The sequence below is a fragment of the Xyrauchen texanus genome, chromosome 42, assembly GCF_025860055.1.
Source record: "Xyrauchen texanus isolate HMW12.3.18 chromosome 42, RBS_HiC_50CHRs, whole genome shotgun sequence".
Lineage (NCBI taxonomy): Eukaryota > Metazoa > Chordata > Actinopteri > Cypriniformes > Catostomidae > Xyrauchen > Xyrauchen texanus.
This window is the reverse complement of record NC_068317.1, coordinates 19323703-19340258: the sequence shown is the minus strand read 5'-3', so window position 1 is coordinate 19340258 and position 16556 is coordinate 19323703. Positions and strand designations below refer to the sequence as shown.

Here is a 16556-nt window from a genome sequence, read left to right as displayed (position 1 = left end):
CAGTTTTGCATTCACACTATTGTCTCTGAGTTAAAGATTTTTCATTTTCTGGTGTTGGATCCTCAGCAGAAGGTGAACGTAAGCATTTTCTTTAATTTATTATACACACCACAGAAATCTCAGTTGTAAGTCACATTCATTATAGAAAAGCATATAACTGTGATTATCTATTGACCATTATTTCTAATTGCATTTTATTTATTCTTACAGAGTTATTTATTTTTTGTTTATCTCCGAATGCCAGCTGAATATATCTGAGCCACACTGTGCTCTGGAGAAGTTGAAATAAGCAGCTTATTTGACCATTTTTGGGATCTCTGGTCACATTTCCCACATTAAATACATTAACCTGTGTGAAGCACATCTTTTTGTCTTTTATTAATGTTTCATTTGTAGTTGTGGAGGAAGGGACACCAACAGCAAAGTATTTAATAATCTATTATATTGCTATGAAGTAACACTTTGTTTAAATTATTTCACAGTTAGCATTTCAGTGGTAATTTAATTTATTCAGTGTTGGGCAATAAAACGAATGGTGTGTTTAAAGAAAAAAAGAAGAAATGTTTACTATTTGTGCCTGTTAACATGAGGAGCCATGGTATCCAGTCTAATGAATGCATTTTTGTAGCTGATGCTGTATAATTTACCTATTAATTAAATCAGAATTATGGGTCTGTTTCATTACAGACTGAGATATTGCCTATGATAATAGAGAATTAACATTTTGTAACTATGTAGATTTTGAGAAAATTCTAATCTGTATTATTTACAAATTATTTTATTACTAAATTAAATCTACAATGTTATTCAACTATTGAAACATTTGTAATATATTAATATAGCCAAACCTATGCTTGAAGGCTTTTCTGGCCAGGTTACAGCATAGTGAAAACACAGGCACAGAAATTTCCAATTTCAGATGTCTGTACAATGTTAATACCTAAATGAATATACCAAGCTAAATTTGTTAGTACTCAGAATGGTTGGGCAGACACAACTGACAACATAATTTTGTGGGTATAAATGAGTAGTTTTAAAAACGTTCTGTGGATAAATCCTGCATATATTATGCAACGTGTATTATATTATGCAAAAAAAAAAATGCATTTGTTTTGCCCATATCATTTTCACTTCAAAATGAAGACATTTAAGGGTTGTGTTTCTGAATGAGCTGAGAGGAACTAAATCCGAGACAATGTACATATCTGACCAGCCACACTTCAGCTGTTGGCACAACATGTTAGGAGTATTTGCATGACCGGTTCATACATTTGTCTCAGTACTACATGCGTTTGGAGAGCAAAAATGCACAATCAGAAATGTATTTGCTTTTTTTTTTGCCTTCATGTGCTGTTCTTGAAACTAGTTTCATGGATTAATTTCCATGGCCAAGTGGGCATGGCTTAATTCATTAAAGTCCAGTTTATTCCATTGTAAAGATGTATCACCTCATCACAATGAAATGGAAATGATTGGTATTTATTAGTCATGATTGATGTATGTTTTGATCTATGATGCTTTTCAAAGTGTTTTTTTACTTCTGCCTTTTTCTGTTGTATATATTTTCTGCTTAAATGAAACTAAAGACAAAACCAAGCAGTTTTTTTTATATTATATATTTTCACGCTTAACAGATTCAAGCTGTTCATTTCATTCGTCATTTGACAGTAGCTTGTTCCTTCAAAATAAAATTCCAGCTTTTTCATAAATCTCTCATTGTCGTGTGTGTGTGTGTGTGTGTGTGTGTGAGTTGAAGTAAAAATTAGTTGCTAATCTAGATTCCCAGACACCCCAAATAATATATATAAAAAATATTTTTGATCTTTGCAAAATACTTCATTATAAATATTAGAAAGAATTGGTAATGACGATGTATTTATATGGTTTGATCAATTTTCAAGTAACAGGAGACAAACTATTCCAGTGCTTCTCAAACTTTTCAGGCCAAGTACCACCTTTAATCAAATCAGAACATTCAAGTACCACATATTCACCACCAATGTTCACTTAAATATTTTTCAGCGTTTGGCAAATATACATTTTTGAGCATAGTCTTGACTTGTGAGCAACAAACACAATGCCATATTTGATTAATATTCCTGTCGTTCACACAATCAGCACATTCAATATTAACATTTCGAATTTTTGCAATCCAATTCAAACAAAAGACTATCTAATGAGCTGTATATTTAGACATTTGTAGCCTAGGCATTGCTAGAACCTGCTTTTCAATGCCAACAATTCTTTAACTAGCATCACCCTTAAAAATATGTGATAATGTGCACGTGATCAATGAAAGCAGCGGCTGCAGTAAGCTATCCGAGGTTACTTTTACTCTTATTCATGCCTTTACGTTAACTTTAAAACTTGTCTAATTACGTATTATTTTTCAAGTTGTAGGCGGACTCTGTCATAGGTGACATAACGGCAATCTTCGCCAAATAGAGCTACCTTACGCACAGCTGTCAAACACCTGCTCCATTTCGCTGTCCCTCATCCGAACAATGTTCCAGTGAAGTCAAAAACAAATCACAGCCAAATCCAACCAATGGCAATTTTCCACTGCACGCTACGGTTTGACTCGACTCTACTCGCTTTACTTTCTGAGCTTGCATTTCCACTGCAGTTCAGTGCCTCCTCAGCATGGGTGGGATTATAGGCTGATTGTCATAGTTGCGCCGCCTCTACTGCAGTGACATCATCTTAAACATGACACAAACTGACCAAAACAATAACACGACCGCTAGCTGTTTGCTACTAGCTCATTGTGCTGCATAAAGCAGTTAAATTGGCTTGGTTGTTTTAGAAGCAAGCTTTCAGTAGCTGGTCAACTAATAAAGTGAAGCTTTCAAGCAGAGTAGAGTTAACTTAACAAAACATGCCATCCTCCATCGAGTCCAGGGCACTCTCCGTCCCATTGCTCGCCAGTTTAGATAGCATCCATTTGGTTGAACCACTTCCCCTTTTCCACTGGTTCTGTAGCTTTTTAATTTTTTTAAACTTTTCCCTACACTGTTGGTAGGTCCAATGGTAGTCGTGTGCGGCCAATAGCTGATACACTTCCTAAGAGACTTTTTCGTTTCGTTCATCGCTAACGAGTGGACCGCCTGCATCTCGTTTATTGACACAGCGTGGTTTTGTGCACAGCCATTTCTTTTTTCACAATTCGAAAGTCGCGTGAACAAACAATACTGTTATCGCTGTTGCTAACTTTAAAACTAGCGGGTTGATGTCATGTGTCGATTCTCCCTGACCAATCAGTGATTTGCAGGATTCTGACGTCACATTTAGTATCAGCTCCGCTTGCTTGGAACCTCGACATGGTGGTACTAAAAAAAAGTAACAGGTACCAGTTACTATCCACAGTGGAAAACCCCCAAAAAAGCAAGCAGAGTTGAGTTGAGTCGAGTTGTACCGTGCAGTGGAAAAGCCCCTCAAGTGTTTTTTGAGTCAAAAGCACCATTTAAGATCGCCTGAAATCAAGCTCACAGACTTTAAGGAAGTCTGAGAATGTATAAATTAAACGGATATTCCCTCGATCGCATCAGTGATTGCCGTTCTGTTTTCTGTGTAGAGACAGCGCAGCCGCGCGCAACGAGAACTTTATTCACATCCTGCAATACTGATGTAAAAAAAAGAAGAAAAAGTGGGCTATAAATGAATCCTATAGACGCACATTAGAAATAAATCATACAAAACATTTGAATAAAATCTATATTTTTATTATTTTTTATACTGCTGCTGTTACATGTACAACAGATTGAGAACCACTAAACTAATCGGTGAAATAGGACGATAGCCAAACCTGTCGGCAGAGGGCGCATTTTTTTCTCAAAGACTTGAGGACGTCTTTCGAGAATACGCAGCAAAAGAATTAAATGGATTTTGATTTTCATGTCACTACTCAAATCAAAGAGCGGGAAAACTGACATTTTAGTTATTTTAATAACATGAAGTTATTAGGAATTTGTAAAATAAACTGTTCACAAATGATGCATGTACTGTTCCAAGCGCTTGACCTCTCCATTGCCGCTTCTCTCTAAATTCTTTATTTCAGTAAATACATGTCAATAAAATAGAACCAAGACAGAATTCAAACAACAGCTGGGGTTGATTAAACTTAAAACACCCCAGATTTAAATTTGTTCACATTCTAATACTGGAGTTAACATTTTAAATCCTGGTTAACATGATCTTTTATGAAAAACTTTTGACAGTGAACAACTTCTAGAGATAAAAAAAGAAAAAGTATGTACTCATAATGTGGTTTTGAGATTGTGATCACAATACAGCACTTTTTACAAAATCATTACTTCTGTAACCAACAGAGGCTCTTAATGTAGAGACGATATAAATTGGGCTTTGTTGTTTGCTTGCTGCACTAGTATCTAACAACCATGTTTGTCCTGTATAAATCTGGTGACTATTTCATAAATGAAATAAAACAGAGCAGTTCTGATGGATAACGGCAAATAATTCATGACTTTGTAGGTACTATATATTGATCAACTGTTATTGCATAAAGGGTTATTCGCCCAAAAATTCACTCATCCTCATGTTGTTCAAAACCCCTTTTGACTTTATTTTCTGCATTGAAACATAAAAGGAAATTATCTTTGGCAAAATGTTAGTCTAAGTCACCATTCACTGTCCTATATGGAGAAAAAAAAAGATGCAGTAAAATTGAATGATGACAGGATATCAGTTCTTAAAACGAGTTTCCAATGGAAGAAAGTCATTAAGGGGCTTTCACACTAGCACTTTTGGTGCGCACCCCGGTTCGAATGACGTCAGAGTTCGGTTCGTTTGGATGATGTGAACGCTGTCTTCCGAACTCGGGTGCGCACCCGCGAACCGTACTCGAGTCCGCTTAAAAAGGTGGTCTGGGGTACGGTTCATGTGAACTCCAGTACGGTTCGCTGCTGATATGAACGCAATCGAACCAAACCGCGGAAGTGAACCACTATTGATGACGTATAATGTGGTCGTCAGTCTCACACGCGTCACTTTCAAAATGAGCGGAAAGAGTTTACTTTCGTGCGTGCGTGCGTGCGTGCGTGTGTATACACTTACCTTGACGAAAAGCGGGATTGACACACACGCACACAAACACGCACTGCAAGCAGAGAGATGATTTCTGCTTGCCTTCGCAAAAATTGTCTTCGGCGGACAGCCCGCTGTCTTTTGAACGATTTCAGTATTTTTGCTGCAGACAGACGCAAGTGTGTTTCTGTATCTTGATGTTGAAAACAAAACCAAAGGTTAAAAAAAAGAAGAACAAATGTGAACCAAGCAAGTCTATTCATTGAATTTTGACGCCTTTTCATTTCGCGGTTATCAAGCAACACGATTACGCACCAGCTGCAGCTTGATGACGCAAGCGTACCGCGGTTCGGATACAAATATATAATGTGAACACAGTCCATCGGGGGCAGGGGGGAGCAATCGAACTCGGGTTCGGAACAGGCAATTGAACCAAGTGTGAAAACTCATAAAAGCAAGTCAAAGTTGGGATTTCAACAATATGAGGGTGAGTAAATCATGACAGAATTTTTATTTTTGGGTGAACTATTCCTTTGAGTCTAATAAACTCATTACTGATTACAAGGATAGGCCTACTGAACATTTGGGGGTTTTCATATAAGGCATAAATTGGATTATAATGTAGTTAGTGCATAGGGTTAAAACCACTGCTTGTGGATCACGCTTTTTTCACACTGGGAACTGGTTGCACAGCCAGAGCATGTGTTTCTGCTGATATTAAAGACAGCTGATAAGTGCTATTAGCTCTCTATCCAAAGTTTAAGAATCTCTGATTCTGCTGTAGCTTTACAAATGCTATCGCTAAAGCTTCTCAAACATGCTCAGGTGAGGGGTCGACTGAATCCTGTCCCACATTCCTCATTCTGAGTCACCGATCTGTAATTGAATCACTTTTTAAAGGGACAGTTCACCCATTAATGAACATTTACTCACCTCATGTCATTCCATCCAGATGAGGGTGAGTAAATGATGACAGAAGCTTCATTTTTTGGGTGAACTGTCCCTTTAAGACTCCTTTAAGATCTGATACTGGACCAGACAGACAACAAGTCAACATGTTAGCATCGTATTCAACAGAAATTACAGACTTTTTAAAAACAATTATTTTCTCAGCATTGCAAAACTCAAAGAAGCGAGTCGATCACTAAAATTCACTTTGCTAATTGTCACCAATGCAGACAGACAGAGTGATTATAAATATGAAGACTGTGCAGAAGTTTTTTCTCCAAAGGTTCACACAGTGATTTTGCCTGTTAGCCAGCACACTTCTCTGCTAGCGGGCAGTTTGAGACACTGTTCAAATTATAGCACTGTGTGATCAGTCCGAAGGAGACGAAATGTTCCAGTACAGCTCCTTGAATACCACCCAAGTCACATGCACGTTGATCAACCCCTCCTAACTAGCCAAAAGGAGGTAATAACACCACTGTATATGGAAAGATTATGTAAAAAGAGCTTATGTTTTTCACATGAAAGCTGTTCTGCTGTAGGGACACTGTTTTGAATGGAGATATTACAGTAGAAAGCATCGTGGAGGCCGTAGTGTCATACAGTTTTGCATAGTACTGATTTGTGCTTGTGGTACATCTTTGATATTATCTTGAAATTTAAAAAATATATACAGAAAAAATGTCCTCCCCTCCCCCATTTTAGCACCATAATATGTCTTCCAAACACCACTACAGTAAGTACTTTACATTAAAGGTGCACTCAGTGATATGTGTTTGTTAACTGCTAAACTTTCAGAAAGTCTGATAAAGAAATTATTAGTATTTTTGAAAAACTTTTATTAAAATTAATCTACACACATAGACATTTTAAATTTGAGTAATTTCAGTCTCAAAGAAAAAGCTGCTTTATTCTACATATGGTAATGGGTGCACATTTATGAGCGCTGTCATGTTGACATCAAATATCCAGTCAAACACCTGCTTTATCTCAATAATCTCCTGTAATTGGACATTCAATAGCAGAATAAATTAATAATGGCCGACTGTGAATAGGGTATTTCAGGGTGTTTCTTCAGGTCGGGCACTTATTGCACTGTGGATTGCTATTCTTTATATATATATTTAATTTTATCCCCTTTTCTCCCAATTTGGAATGCCCAATTCCCACTACTTAGTAGGTTCTCGTGGTGGCACAGTTACTCACCTCAATCCAGGTGGCGGAGGACAAGTCTCAGTTGCCTCCGCTTCTGAGACAGTCAATCCACACATCTACATGACACCACGGAGACTCGGCAGCATGGGCAGACTCATGCTACTCTCTGTGATCCATGCACAACTTACCATGTGCCCCATTGAGAACGAGAACCACTAATCACGACCACGAGGAGGTTACCTCATGTGACTCTACCCTCCCTAGCAACCAGGCCAATTGGGTTGATTAAGAGACCTGGCTGTCACTTAGCACACCCTGGATACAAACTTGTGACTCCAGGGGTGGTAGTCAGCGTCGATACTCGCTGAACTACCCAGGCCCCCTGCACTGTGGATTTTTAAAAAGTAAAGTTTTGTAAAGTCATTTTTTTCTTCTTCTGAAAGTCATTACAAATCCCACCACATGGTCATTTCCACACATCTCAAATACTGCATTGTTTAATAGAATTCTCTGGTGGAAATGATGGTGATGGAAATTACATTTATAAGGTTTTTGAAATAAGTCCTTTGTCTTGCTAAGGATAATTTCATAGTTCACATTGGTATGTATCTTAAATACACACAATTAAATTCTATTTTCCCTTTTTTTTGGTTGCATAATTTGGTAAAAGTACTGCTTGTTTGAAAATAAAAATACTATAAATATACAATAAAAATACTCTGCTCACAAGTGACATTTACCACTGATCACTTATTTAATTTAATTTCAAGCATGCCCTTCACTGGCACTTTTATCAACTTTGGTAACAAGTATGCTAACTTAAACAAATTTGCCCCATATTATATATATATACTGTATATATATATATACAGTATTTTTCTTTCTTTTTTTTGTGTGTGTGTGTGATGGAAATGACGCCTCAAACGTTGGACAGTCATAATAAAAAAAAAAAAACCTAAATATATATATATATATATATATATATATATATAATTTTCACACAAATATTTAAGTGGTTTGTTTATTTCAGCTCTTAGATTATCATAGTTTTAAACATTTTACATTTTTATAATGCATTTTAATTTTCAAACAGTAAAACCGTTGCATAAAAGGTATTTTGAAAAGTACCAAAAATAAACAATGAAGGCCTGGTAAAAAGTTTTTAATGTAAACTTCAAATAACAATAAGAAAAAGATTATCTAAGAAATCTGTTTGCTTTAATAAAAATCAACCCCTAGGACATGACAGTGTCCGATGCTGAAGAAACACCCTTATACAGTGGCATCGGTTACTGAAAACCTAGCATCTACATCTCAGTGTCAGCAAAACATAAAGACAAAATTACTGAATGCACCTTTAATTTGATGTGATTGTATTTGCTGTGGGTATGCATTGATGAAATTCTCTGTTTGTATGCATCAAGCTCCTGAAGGCTGTGCAGGAGACAAGCGGAAAAAAGGATGTGCGGTAGTCCTGTCTTGTATGGAGTAGGACACCTGACAGGAAGGCATGTGGAGGCAGATGGAGCAAAGATTCAGGGCGTGCCTTAATTGCGAGTGTGCATTTCCTAGAAAGAGCAGATGGGTGGGGTTATTGCTTTGAGTGCATTTCCAGGGCAGCTTTGGCTGCAGCGTCCGCGATTAAGTGAGGGCTGCTCTGGGGGTTCAGGACGGGGTGTGAAAACGGGGCAAGAGCGTGTGCGAGCGTGGCTTTTGTGGCCTCCTGCATGGCAGATGAGTTCGCTGACAGTACCCAGAGGCGCAAGATGCTGCTGCCAGCGTTCCAGGCGATCTTCCTTGTATTTAATCGAGTACCAGGTGAGGAAGATGAAGACAAATCCCACAAATTTGAGACTTGCTGCCAGACCGAAGTACACAAAGCGGAAGGAAGTGACATCATACTCCCAGCAGGAGCCATGAACGCCGCAGTCCTGCTGCCAGAGCATACAGGTGGTGTCAATCACAGCACCAAAGTAGATGGGCGTAGGAATGTAGGCTGCAGATGCAGAAGAGGAAGAGAATTATGTATATGGTAAAGGAAACTTTACATCATTAACATTTTAATTGATTAATATATTATCAGTATTATCTTAGTTGTCTAATATTTCTAATGATTCCTGCTAGGCTGCCATCAATGCAACAAACCTTTATAAACACTAGGTGATGCTATTTGCCAAAAAAAAAAGAAAAAGAAAAAGTAACTAAGGCTGAGGGAGTTTGACATAAGGTTTGTTTTCAAATGATAAAACATCCATTAATCTCCTGCAGGGAAATATTTGTTTTGAGAAAAACCCCTATAATGTAAATTACTCATGCAATGACAGGGTTAATAGCGCATCTGAGTCTAGATAAGTCTTATCTAATTATTCATACAGTGAATGCATTCAGAATTTCTTTGTAACTTACCAAGAGTTCTTAGCAGCACAAACTGCATTCCTAAAGCAAACGGTCTCTCTTGCTCATCTACTGACCTACAAAAGAAAGAAAAAAACAGTGATTGTATTACATTCTTTATAATATAATCTATTACAAAATGTCTAGATTTTCACATTCAAAGCCCTTATGTGGTCACAATCATATTTTACTTGAAATTGACTATTTTCACAAACACTGATGACACATTTCTGCTTGTTACCTGAGAGTGACAATTATGGCAGAGGGTTGTGCACAAGCCGTGATGAGCGTCACGATGAAGAGGAAGATGAGGAAGGGGATGAGAGTGTTGCAGGTGCGATCACACTTCCCTGACACTGCAAACCCGTTCTCATTCAGGTAGGTCTTCACAATGACCAGCTGCAGCTGGTTGCCTTGACCGCTGGTAGGAGGGGTGATGACCTGTCTACTCTGCACACATGCACAGTCGGTGTAGTTTCTGATCTGCAGAGAAAAAAAATCTAATGTATTAACATCACAATTATGATTGTAATTCTACAAATGTTTTCATATCAGCAATTTGCTGAACAGCTTAAAAATAACAATGCTTCTTATGAAAATAGGACTCTATTGGTGTAAACAGCCATTAACCTATATGTGGGACATGAGAGTGAAAAATATTTTATGTTATCCCAAAAAATAGTTAATTGACATTTGCAATGCTCTGACCTAATAATACAGATAAGATGACATGACAGTGGCTTTCAAGTCTGTTTTATCTTTTTTTAAAAGAGTTGATGCAGTATCAAGTATTAAGAAGATATTCTGTAGTAATCACACAAAAGATCTGTATGAAATATCTCTTTCATCTTTATAACTGAACACCAAGTAATTTAAAAGATGATTAACGATTTAATATACATTTCTGGTTTTGTATGTTTTGTGCTGAAATCTTTTGTGTTTATAACTTAAATACTGTATGGACCATCTCCAGAAGGACGTCTATTGTGTCTCACCCCGGTGCTGTCATTGCCAACCATACTGCACCCTGCCAAGCAGGGATTAAAATACGTGATGCCATCTGAGCCACAAACAGGTGCATACTCATTGATCCGACAGCCACAATTCACATTACAGCCTCCTGTCAGGTTTCTATGGGTCAGAGTCAGCGTTGGCCTGAAAAAACACACAAACAAACAAAATGAAAAACAAAGAAAACAAACAGAAGTAGAAGTTTGAGAATAAAATACAATAATTTAAGGCTCTTATAAGCAATTTGCAAAAAAGTAGATCTATTTGGAAACGATGGAAGTGAAGTGAAGGATTGGAAGTCTTATATTCATTTAAAAAAATTAGGGATGTCCCGATCCGATACCTAGATCCGTATCGCATCGATACTGACGTTTTTAGACGGATCGGGTATCGGTCCGATGAGCCCGACCCAAATCCGATACTCTGTGTTAGTCATGTTCGTTACTGTCAAGCTTAAAAAATGACATAAAAGAACTGTTAAAACACCATTAAAGCGGTTCATATGACTAGTGCATTTTATTCAAAGCCACTTGAAGCCACGTGATAGCTCTGTGAATTGCAATAGGCTGTGTTTAATAAGTAAACATATATGTTCTTGCACGCGCAGCTTCAGCGCGGTAGTGAATGGTGCTTTTACACACACGCGCACGGCTATTTATAGCCTTCACCCGTGCAAAATATTTGTGCGCTACAAACGAACATCTCAGTTGTAGATGCTCAGCAGTTCGGTTCACTTATAATATGGACTCAGAAAGGCACTGGAGGTGCATTTAACCAGAATTTAATTAAGAAGCGAATTAATCTGTGAATAAAAAGGGTGAGGGTTTAAAAGTTAAAGCTGTCACGGGAGACTCACGGAGAGGCAGAGATATGAACTCAGTAGCAGGGTTTATTGAGCAGAGCATTGAAACAGTGATGTAAAATATTGTGAGTAAATTCAGTTAAGCAGAGTGGCAAACAGCAGGCAAGTAATATCCAGACAGTGTATAGATATGATGAAAGAGATAACTCAAAACAATTTTATGATACATGCAGGCAATAATGAAGACACATGATTGACATAATAGAAAGTTCTGGAGTCTCAGAAATACTATCGATGAGAACAGGCACAGAGTGAGAAAGTGAGTGAGTGTGTGTGTGTGTGTGTGTGAGCGTGTATTTATCACTTTGTGGGGACCAAATGTCCCCATAAGGATAGTAAAACCCGAAATTTTTGACCTTGTGGGGACATTTTGTCGGTCCCCATGAGGAAAACAGCTTATAAATCATACTAAATTATGTTTTTTGAAAATGTAAAAATGCAGAATGTTTTCTGTGAGGGTTAGGTTTAGGGTTAGGGGATAGAATATAAAGTTTGTACAGTATAAAAACCGTTATGTCTATGGAAAGTCCCCATAAAACATGGAAACACAACAAGCGTGCGTGTGTGTGTGTGTGTGTGTGTGTGTGTGTGTGTGAGAGAGAGAGAGAGAGAGTGTGTGTGTGTGTGTGTGAGCGCGTGCGAAAGCGGGGTATTTATTTATGCAGTCATTGATTAGCCACTAATGATATGCAGGTGCATATAATCAGAACTCAGGGAGTGCCAGTATACTAGTTAATAATAAAGTGTTTCTTAAGCTATACATTTATATTGAAATAATGTGTAGTTAACAGTTTGTTTTTCTTTACATAGCCTATTAAAGAGTACACCCAATTATTTCCACACAATACTGTAAAGATATTATAAACTGATTATGTAAAAAAACAACACTGTATCGGATCGGAATCGGTATCGGCCAATACTGAGATTTCCGATATCGGAATCGGATCGGAAGTGGAAAAAGTGGTATCAGGACATCCCTAAAAAAAATAAAAACAAAACATGATATAAATAATACAGTATACTGTACAAATATTTGTTTTGGTTGTCCTCTGCATAAACGATACACATGACTTTCATAGCCACAAATCTCCAACTCTCATCTCTCTCAAAGGGAATTAGAAAAGAAGTGAGAGATGGAAAGAGAAAGACAGAAAAAGAGGAGAAATAAGGAAAGAGATACACAATAAACTGTTATTGTAAAACTGTGGGAACCCCAGGCAAATTCAAACAGAACTCTTTCCCACATTATACAGAGCAAATGGCAAATTGTCCAGTTGACATTGCATTATCCTCACAGATCAACAGCAGAATGGAGAGATCAGTCTTGACATAACATGGCCAGAAAGATGGACGGAAACAGCAGGGATTGGAATTATCCACTGCTTCTTTAAACAGAACAAGACAGACCTCCATGCTATAAAAGCAGTCAGCTCTCATTCTGTGACTGAAAATGTTTACTGCTTTAAACATAATAGTTCACCAAGAAAATTGTGTACTTCCCCTTTTTATTTTGTGCAAACTATTCACACAAAATTGGAATTTCAGTGTTGACTCGTTACTCTGCGCACACACACTTTTTATATCTATCTGCGTCTCGCACTGCACCTCTATCTGATGAAAGAGCCTCACACTTTTGTGCCAAGCCTTCTACAACTGCGCTGTCTCGCTGGTCAGGGCCATGCGAACTTCCCTACTTAAGAATTTGGCACAAGAAACCTGTTATGTCACTCAATGGCTGCCTTGTTAGGTATACAGCAGGAAATAGACAATGCACCTCATAGTCAAATGGCACACTGTACGTAACAAGGGGAGGGGGAGAGGATAAGGTAGCTGCATGGAAACATCCACAGAATTGGTCACATGCTTAGTCATCAAAAGGTTTCTGTGTATTTTCAGGCACATGAAGACATACTGTACAGTGGGTTTCAAAAATATAATTTAAACCTGGAAATAAACCATGTTTGGTAACGGCTTACAATAATGTTCCATTCGTTAACATTAGTTAATGCATTAGGTATAAATGTATCATGAAATTTGTTTTACAAAACACTGTATTTTTTACAGCATTTATTAATCTTTGTTAATGTTAGAGGATAAAGTGTTCATTGTTAGTTCATAGTGCATTAACTAATGTTAACAAATAATGTAAAAAAAAATATATTAGTATATGTTGAAATTAACATTAACCAAGATTAATAAATGCTGTAAAAATATTGTTCATTGTTAGTTCATGTTAACTAATGTTGACAAATGGAAACTTATTGTAAAGTGTTAACCAAAGAAAATTTTAAAACAAAAATAAATATTGTATGCATGGGAGAAATATGGCACTGCCACCTGGGGCTAAACATATGCCTCTTATATAGAGTTTGTTGTAGTGTAGTGTTTCTTAAATTCCACTATGTCTGGAACCACAAAAAACATAAACAGGGCACCCATATCCTTTTGGAATCCATCAAAATGAACACTGAAGGGCTTTAATGGCTTTAATTAACTTACCCTGTGGTATAAGGGATATTGATGCCGCCCAAGTTTATGCTCTCACAACCTACGATGAAGAGGGTGGAGAAGCACAGAAGAGACACTCCACTGCAGATCATGGCCAGCTTAGCAGACTCACGAGCTCCAAGCTTCAGTTTCTTTATGATGTAGCCACCCAGTACAATGCCCACACCAGCACTGGGCACAATAATCACCCCTAAAGGAAACACAGAGAGAGACTGGTCAGGCATAGACTGAAAAGACTATTTGCACGTAACGTCTAAAAAGATTTAACCTAAATGTGTTGTCTTGGACGTCACAACCAAGAGCAGATGTTTACAGCCTTTTCAGTATTCACATTATTCAACTGCTCTGATAAAGAGTGTTACACTATGCCAGTGCAACAAACTCATCCAATCATAAAAGAGGACATTTACATATAGAAGTCTTTAAGGTACAATAGCAAAAACAACCTGTTTCATTCAGTAAAGAAAGAGGGTGTAAGACTGTCATGCACAATTTAAGCATGTCTATTTTCTGTGCATGAAACCTTGATTAGTATGATAAGTGGATTTCAGTTTAGAGGACCATCGTGGAAAAGAAAATGTTAGACTCTATTGTTGTTCTCTATCATTATGTCTAGAGATGTAATTGGTAGAGGAGTGTCTCTAGAAGATACAAAGATGGGCTGACAGAAAAACTGTGAGCAGGGACAGAAATGTGATGTCAGAGCATTCTCCATGAGGGCAACACGTGCTGGCAGAAGAGTTTGGAATTTGAAAGTCAAAGCTGACTGCTGGCAGTCACAGGTCACTGTGTAAATCCATTGGATGGGCAGGCAAGCACATGCCAGCCCTAAGCAAACTCCTCATCAAAGCAACTCTGAAAGCACACAATCAGCACATTTATCACTCTCTATTCTCTCTATATATATCTTGATCTCTCTCTGATAAATATTTTCATTAATGCATTACTTAACATTTATGCATTTGCTGCTTTTATCCAAAATTACTCAAGTAATCCATTTTACCATTGTGTGTGTTCACAGGCACAAACCCACTTTAACATTATCTAAATTCAGGCATCATTTGCCACATCTGCTTCTGTGGAAACTATTGATACAGGTGCAAAGTTGGGAAAGATGATAACTGGCATAGCGATATCTGATTCACAAATGAATACTTGTTTTTAACGATTCGCTCAAACCGAATCACATAGCATTTGTTAATCACTCCACTATGAGGGAGAACTTCAGCGACAGTTGGTCGAAAGTCTTGCAGATGAAATGGGTCTGTACTTACCGATAATCAAATCACTGCCCCTAGTGGCAGAAGTAGGAAGTGTTGTTGCATGTATGTGCACATGTGAACTCCAGTTTCCAGGTTAAATGTCCAAAGAGTACAGAGAAAAATTTGTTATGTTTTTATTGAAACTTATGCCATATAGAAAAGAATGCATATTTTATCAACCATACACCCTACCCCACAACCCAACCCTAAACCTAACCATCAGTAGAGTAAAATGTAATTTTTCAGAGCGAAAAGACAACCTATGAATGATGTGAACATGTTTACCTCCTGGTTTCCACAAGACTACAGCCTGTGTCTTGGAGGCTGCAAGAGCAACATGCTATCAGTAGCACTAAAGGGAAAGGTGATGACATCTGAATTGATGTCTGATGGGGCTCATTAGTTTGGCAGAATGGTGTTGATTTTTAGGGCACTTGAACTTTTGGAAGCAACATGTTGATTTACCGAATATTCTTGTTAGTGGAATGATATGCTATTCCATAAAAAAAACACCATGCAACGCAATCTGTATAACGTAATCGAAAATATAGTGGTACACATTAAATATTTATTCCTCTAAATTACCCCACAGTATTGAAAGTTTGTGTGCTGGTAGTGTTGACTTTGAACATGTTTTTTCATGTAGCCACTTAAAAATATGGGTACTGGCGGGTTGTGTTATTTTGGCTAAATTGTTTAGATGTTGTGTCAAGTTTAAAAGAACTAGGGCTGTCGATTTAACGCGCTAATAACGTGCGATTAATTTTACCAAAAATAACAGGTTAAAAAAATTTGCGCAATTAATCGCAATGCTTTCCTGAGAAATTCCTGAGAAATGCAAGCTTGTAGTTCCAGAGGGACTAAGTTTACTCCAGAGGGCAGTAAGTGAAATTTCAGCTGTGTGAGCAACGCACAGTTTATACAGTGAACAAAACATTAACAACATTTCAGCGGACGCACACACATAAACATGAGTTACATTCTTGCGTTCAAAACACTTGAAGGAGCGCAAATGCGAACTAAGGGATCTCAAGATGTGTTTAAAGATTGAGTATTAAACTATATTTAACTTGACACAGTGACCTAAACATTTTATTTTTATGATGCAACACACCCGAGACGCGACACAAGCATGTCTGACGCAGGTCGTATGGTCTTTATCTCACAAATATTTAATTACCAACAAGGTTAAGGAGGTGTCCTTTAAACTGTTAGACCGTTTTTACCCAGTCAATCTTTTTTTTAAGAAACATGCTCCCTGAAATAGATCCACTTTGCTCCTTCTGTAATGCTGTAGATGAATCTGCCCCTCAACCTTTTTGGGAATGTGTCCACGCTGTAGTATTTTGGAGAAAATTTTGTTTGTTTGTACG

The 16556-nt window shown here is 37.5% G+C and overlaps 1 protein-coding gene across 2 annotated transcripts in view; it reads right to left on the bottom strand.

Annotated features, from left to right (window-relative positions):
* Positions 1-1401: 1401 nt before the first annotated feature.
* LOC127634886 (solute carrier organic anion transporter family member 5A1) overlaps positions 1402-16556 on the bottom strand; it is a 93334-nt gene continuing 78179 nt past the window's right edge. For both annotated transcript variants that reach the window (XM_052114621.1, XM_052114622.1), the window contains 5 exons: positions 13913-14111; positions 10536-10695; positions 9782-10023; positions 9553-9617; positions 1402-9142 (listed from right to left, as the gene is read on the bottom strand). In XM_052114621.1, the coding sequence (XP_051970581.1) occupies positions 8715-9142; positions 9553-9617; positions 9782-10023; positions 10536-10695; positions 13913-14111 (1094 nt within the window). In that variant the 3' untranslated portion in view covers positions 1402-8714. The remainder of the gene's footprint in view (positions 9143-9552; positions 9618-9781; positions 10024-10535; positions 10696-13912; positions 14112-16556) is intronic.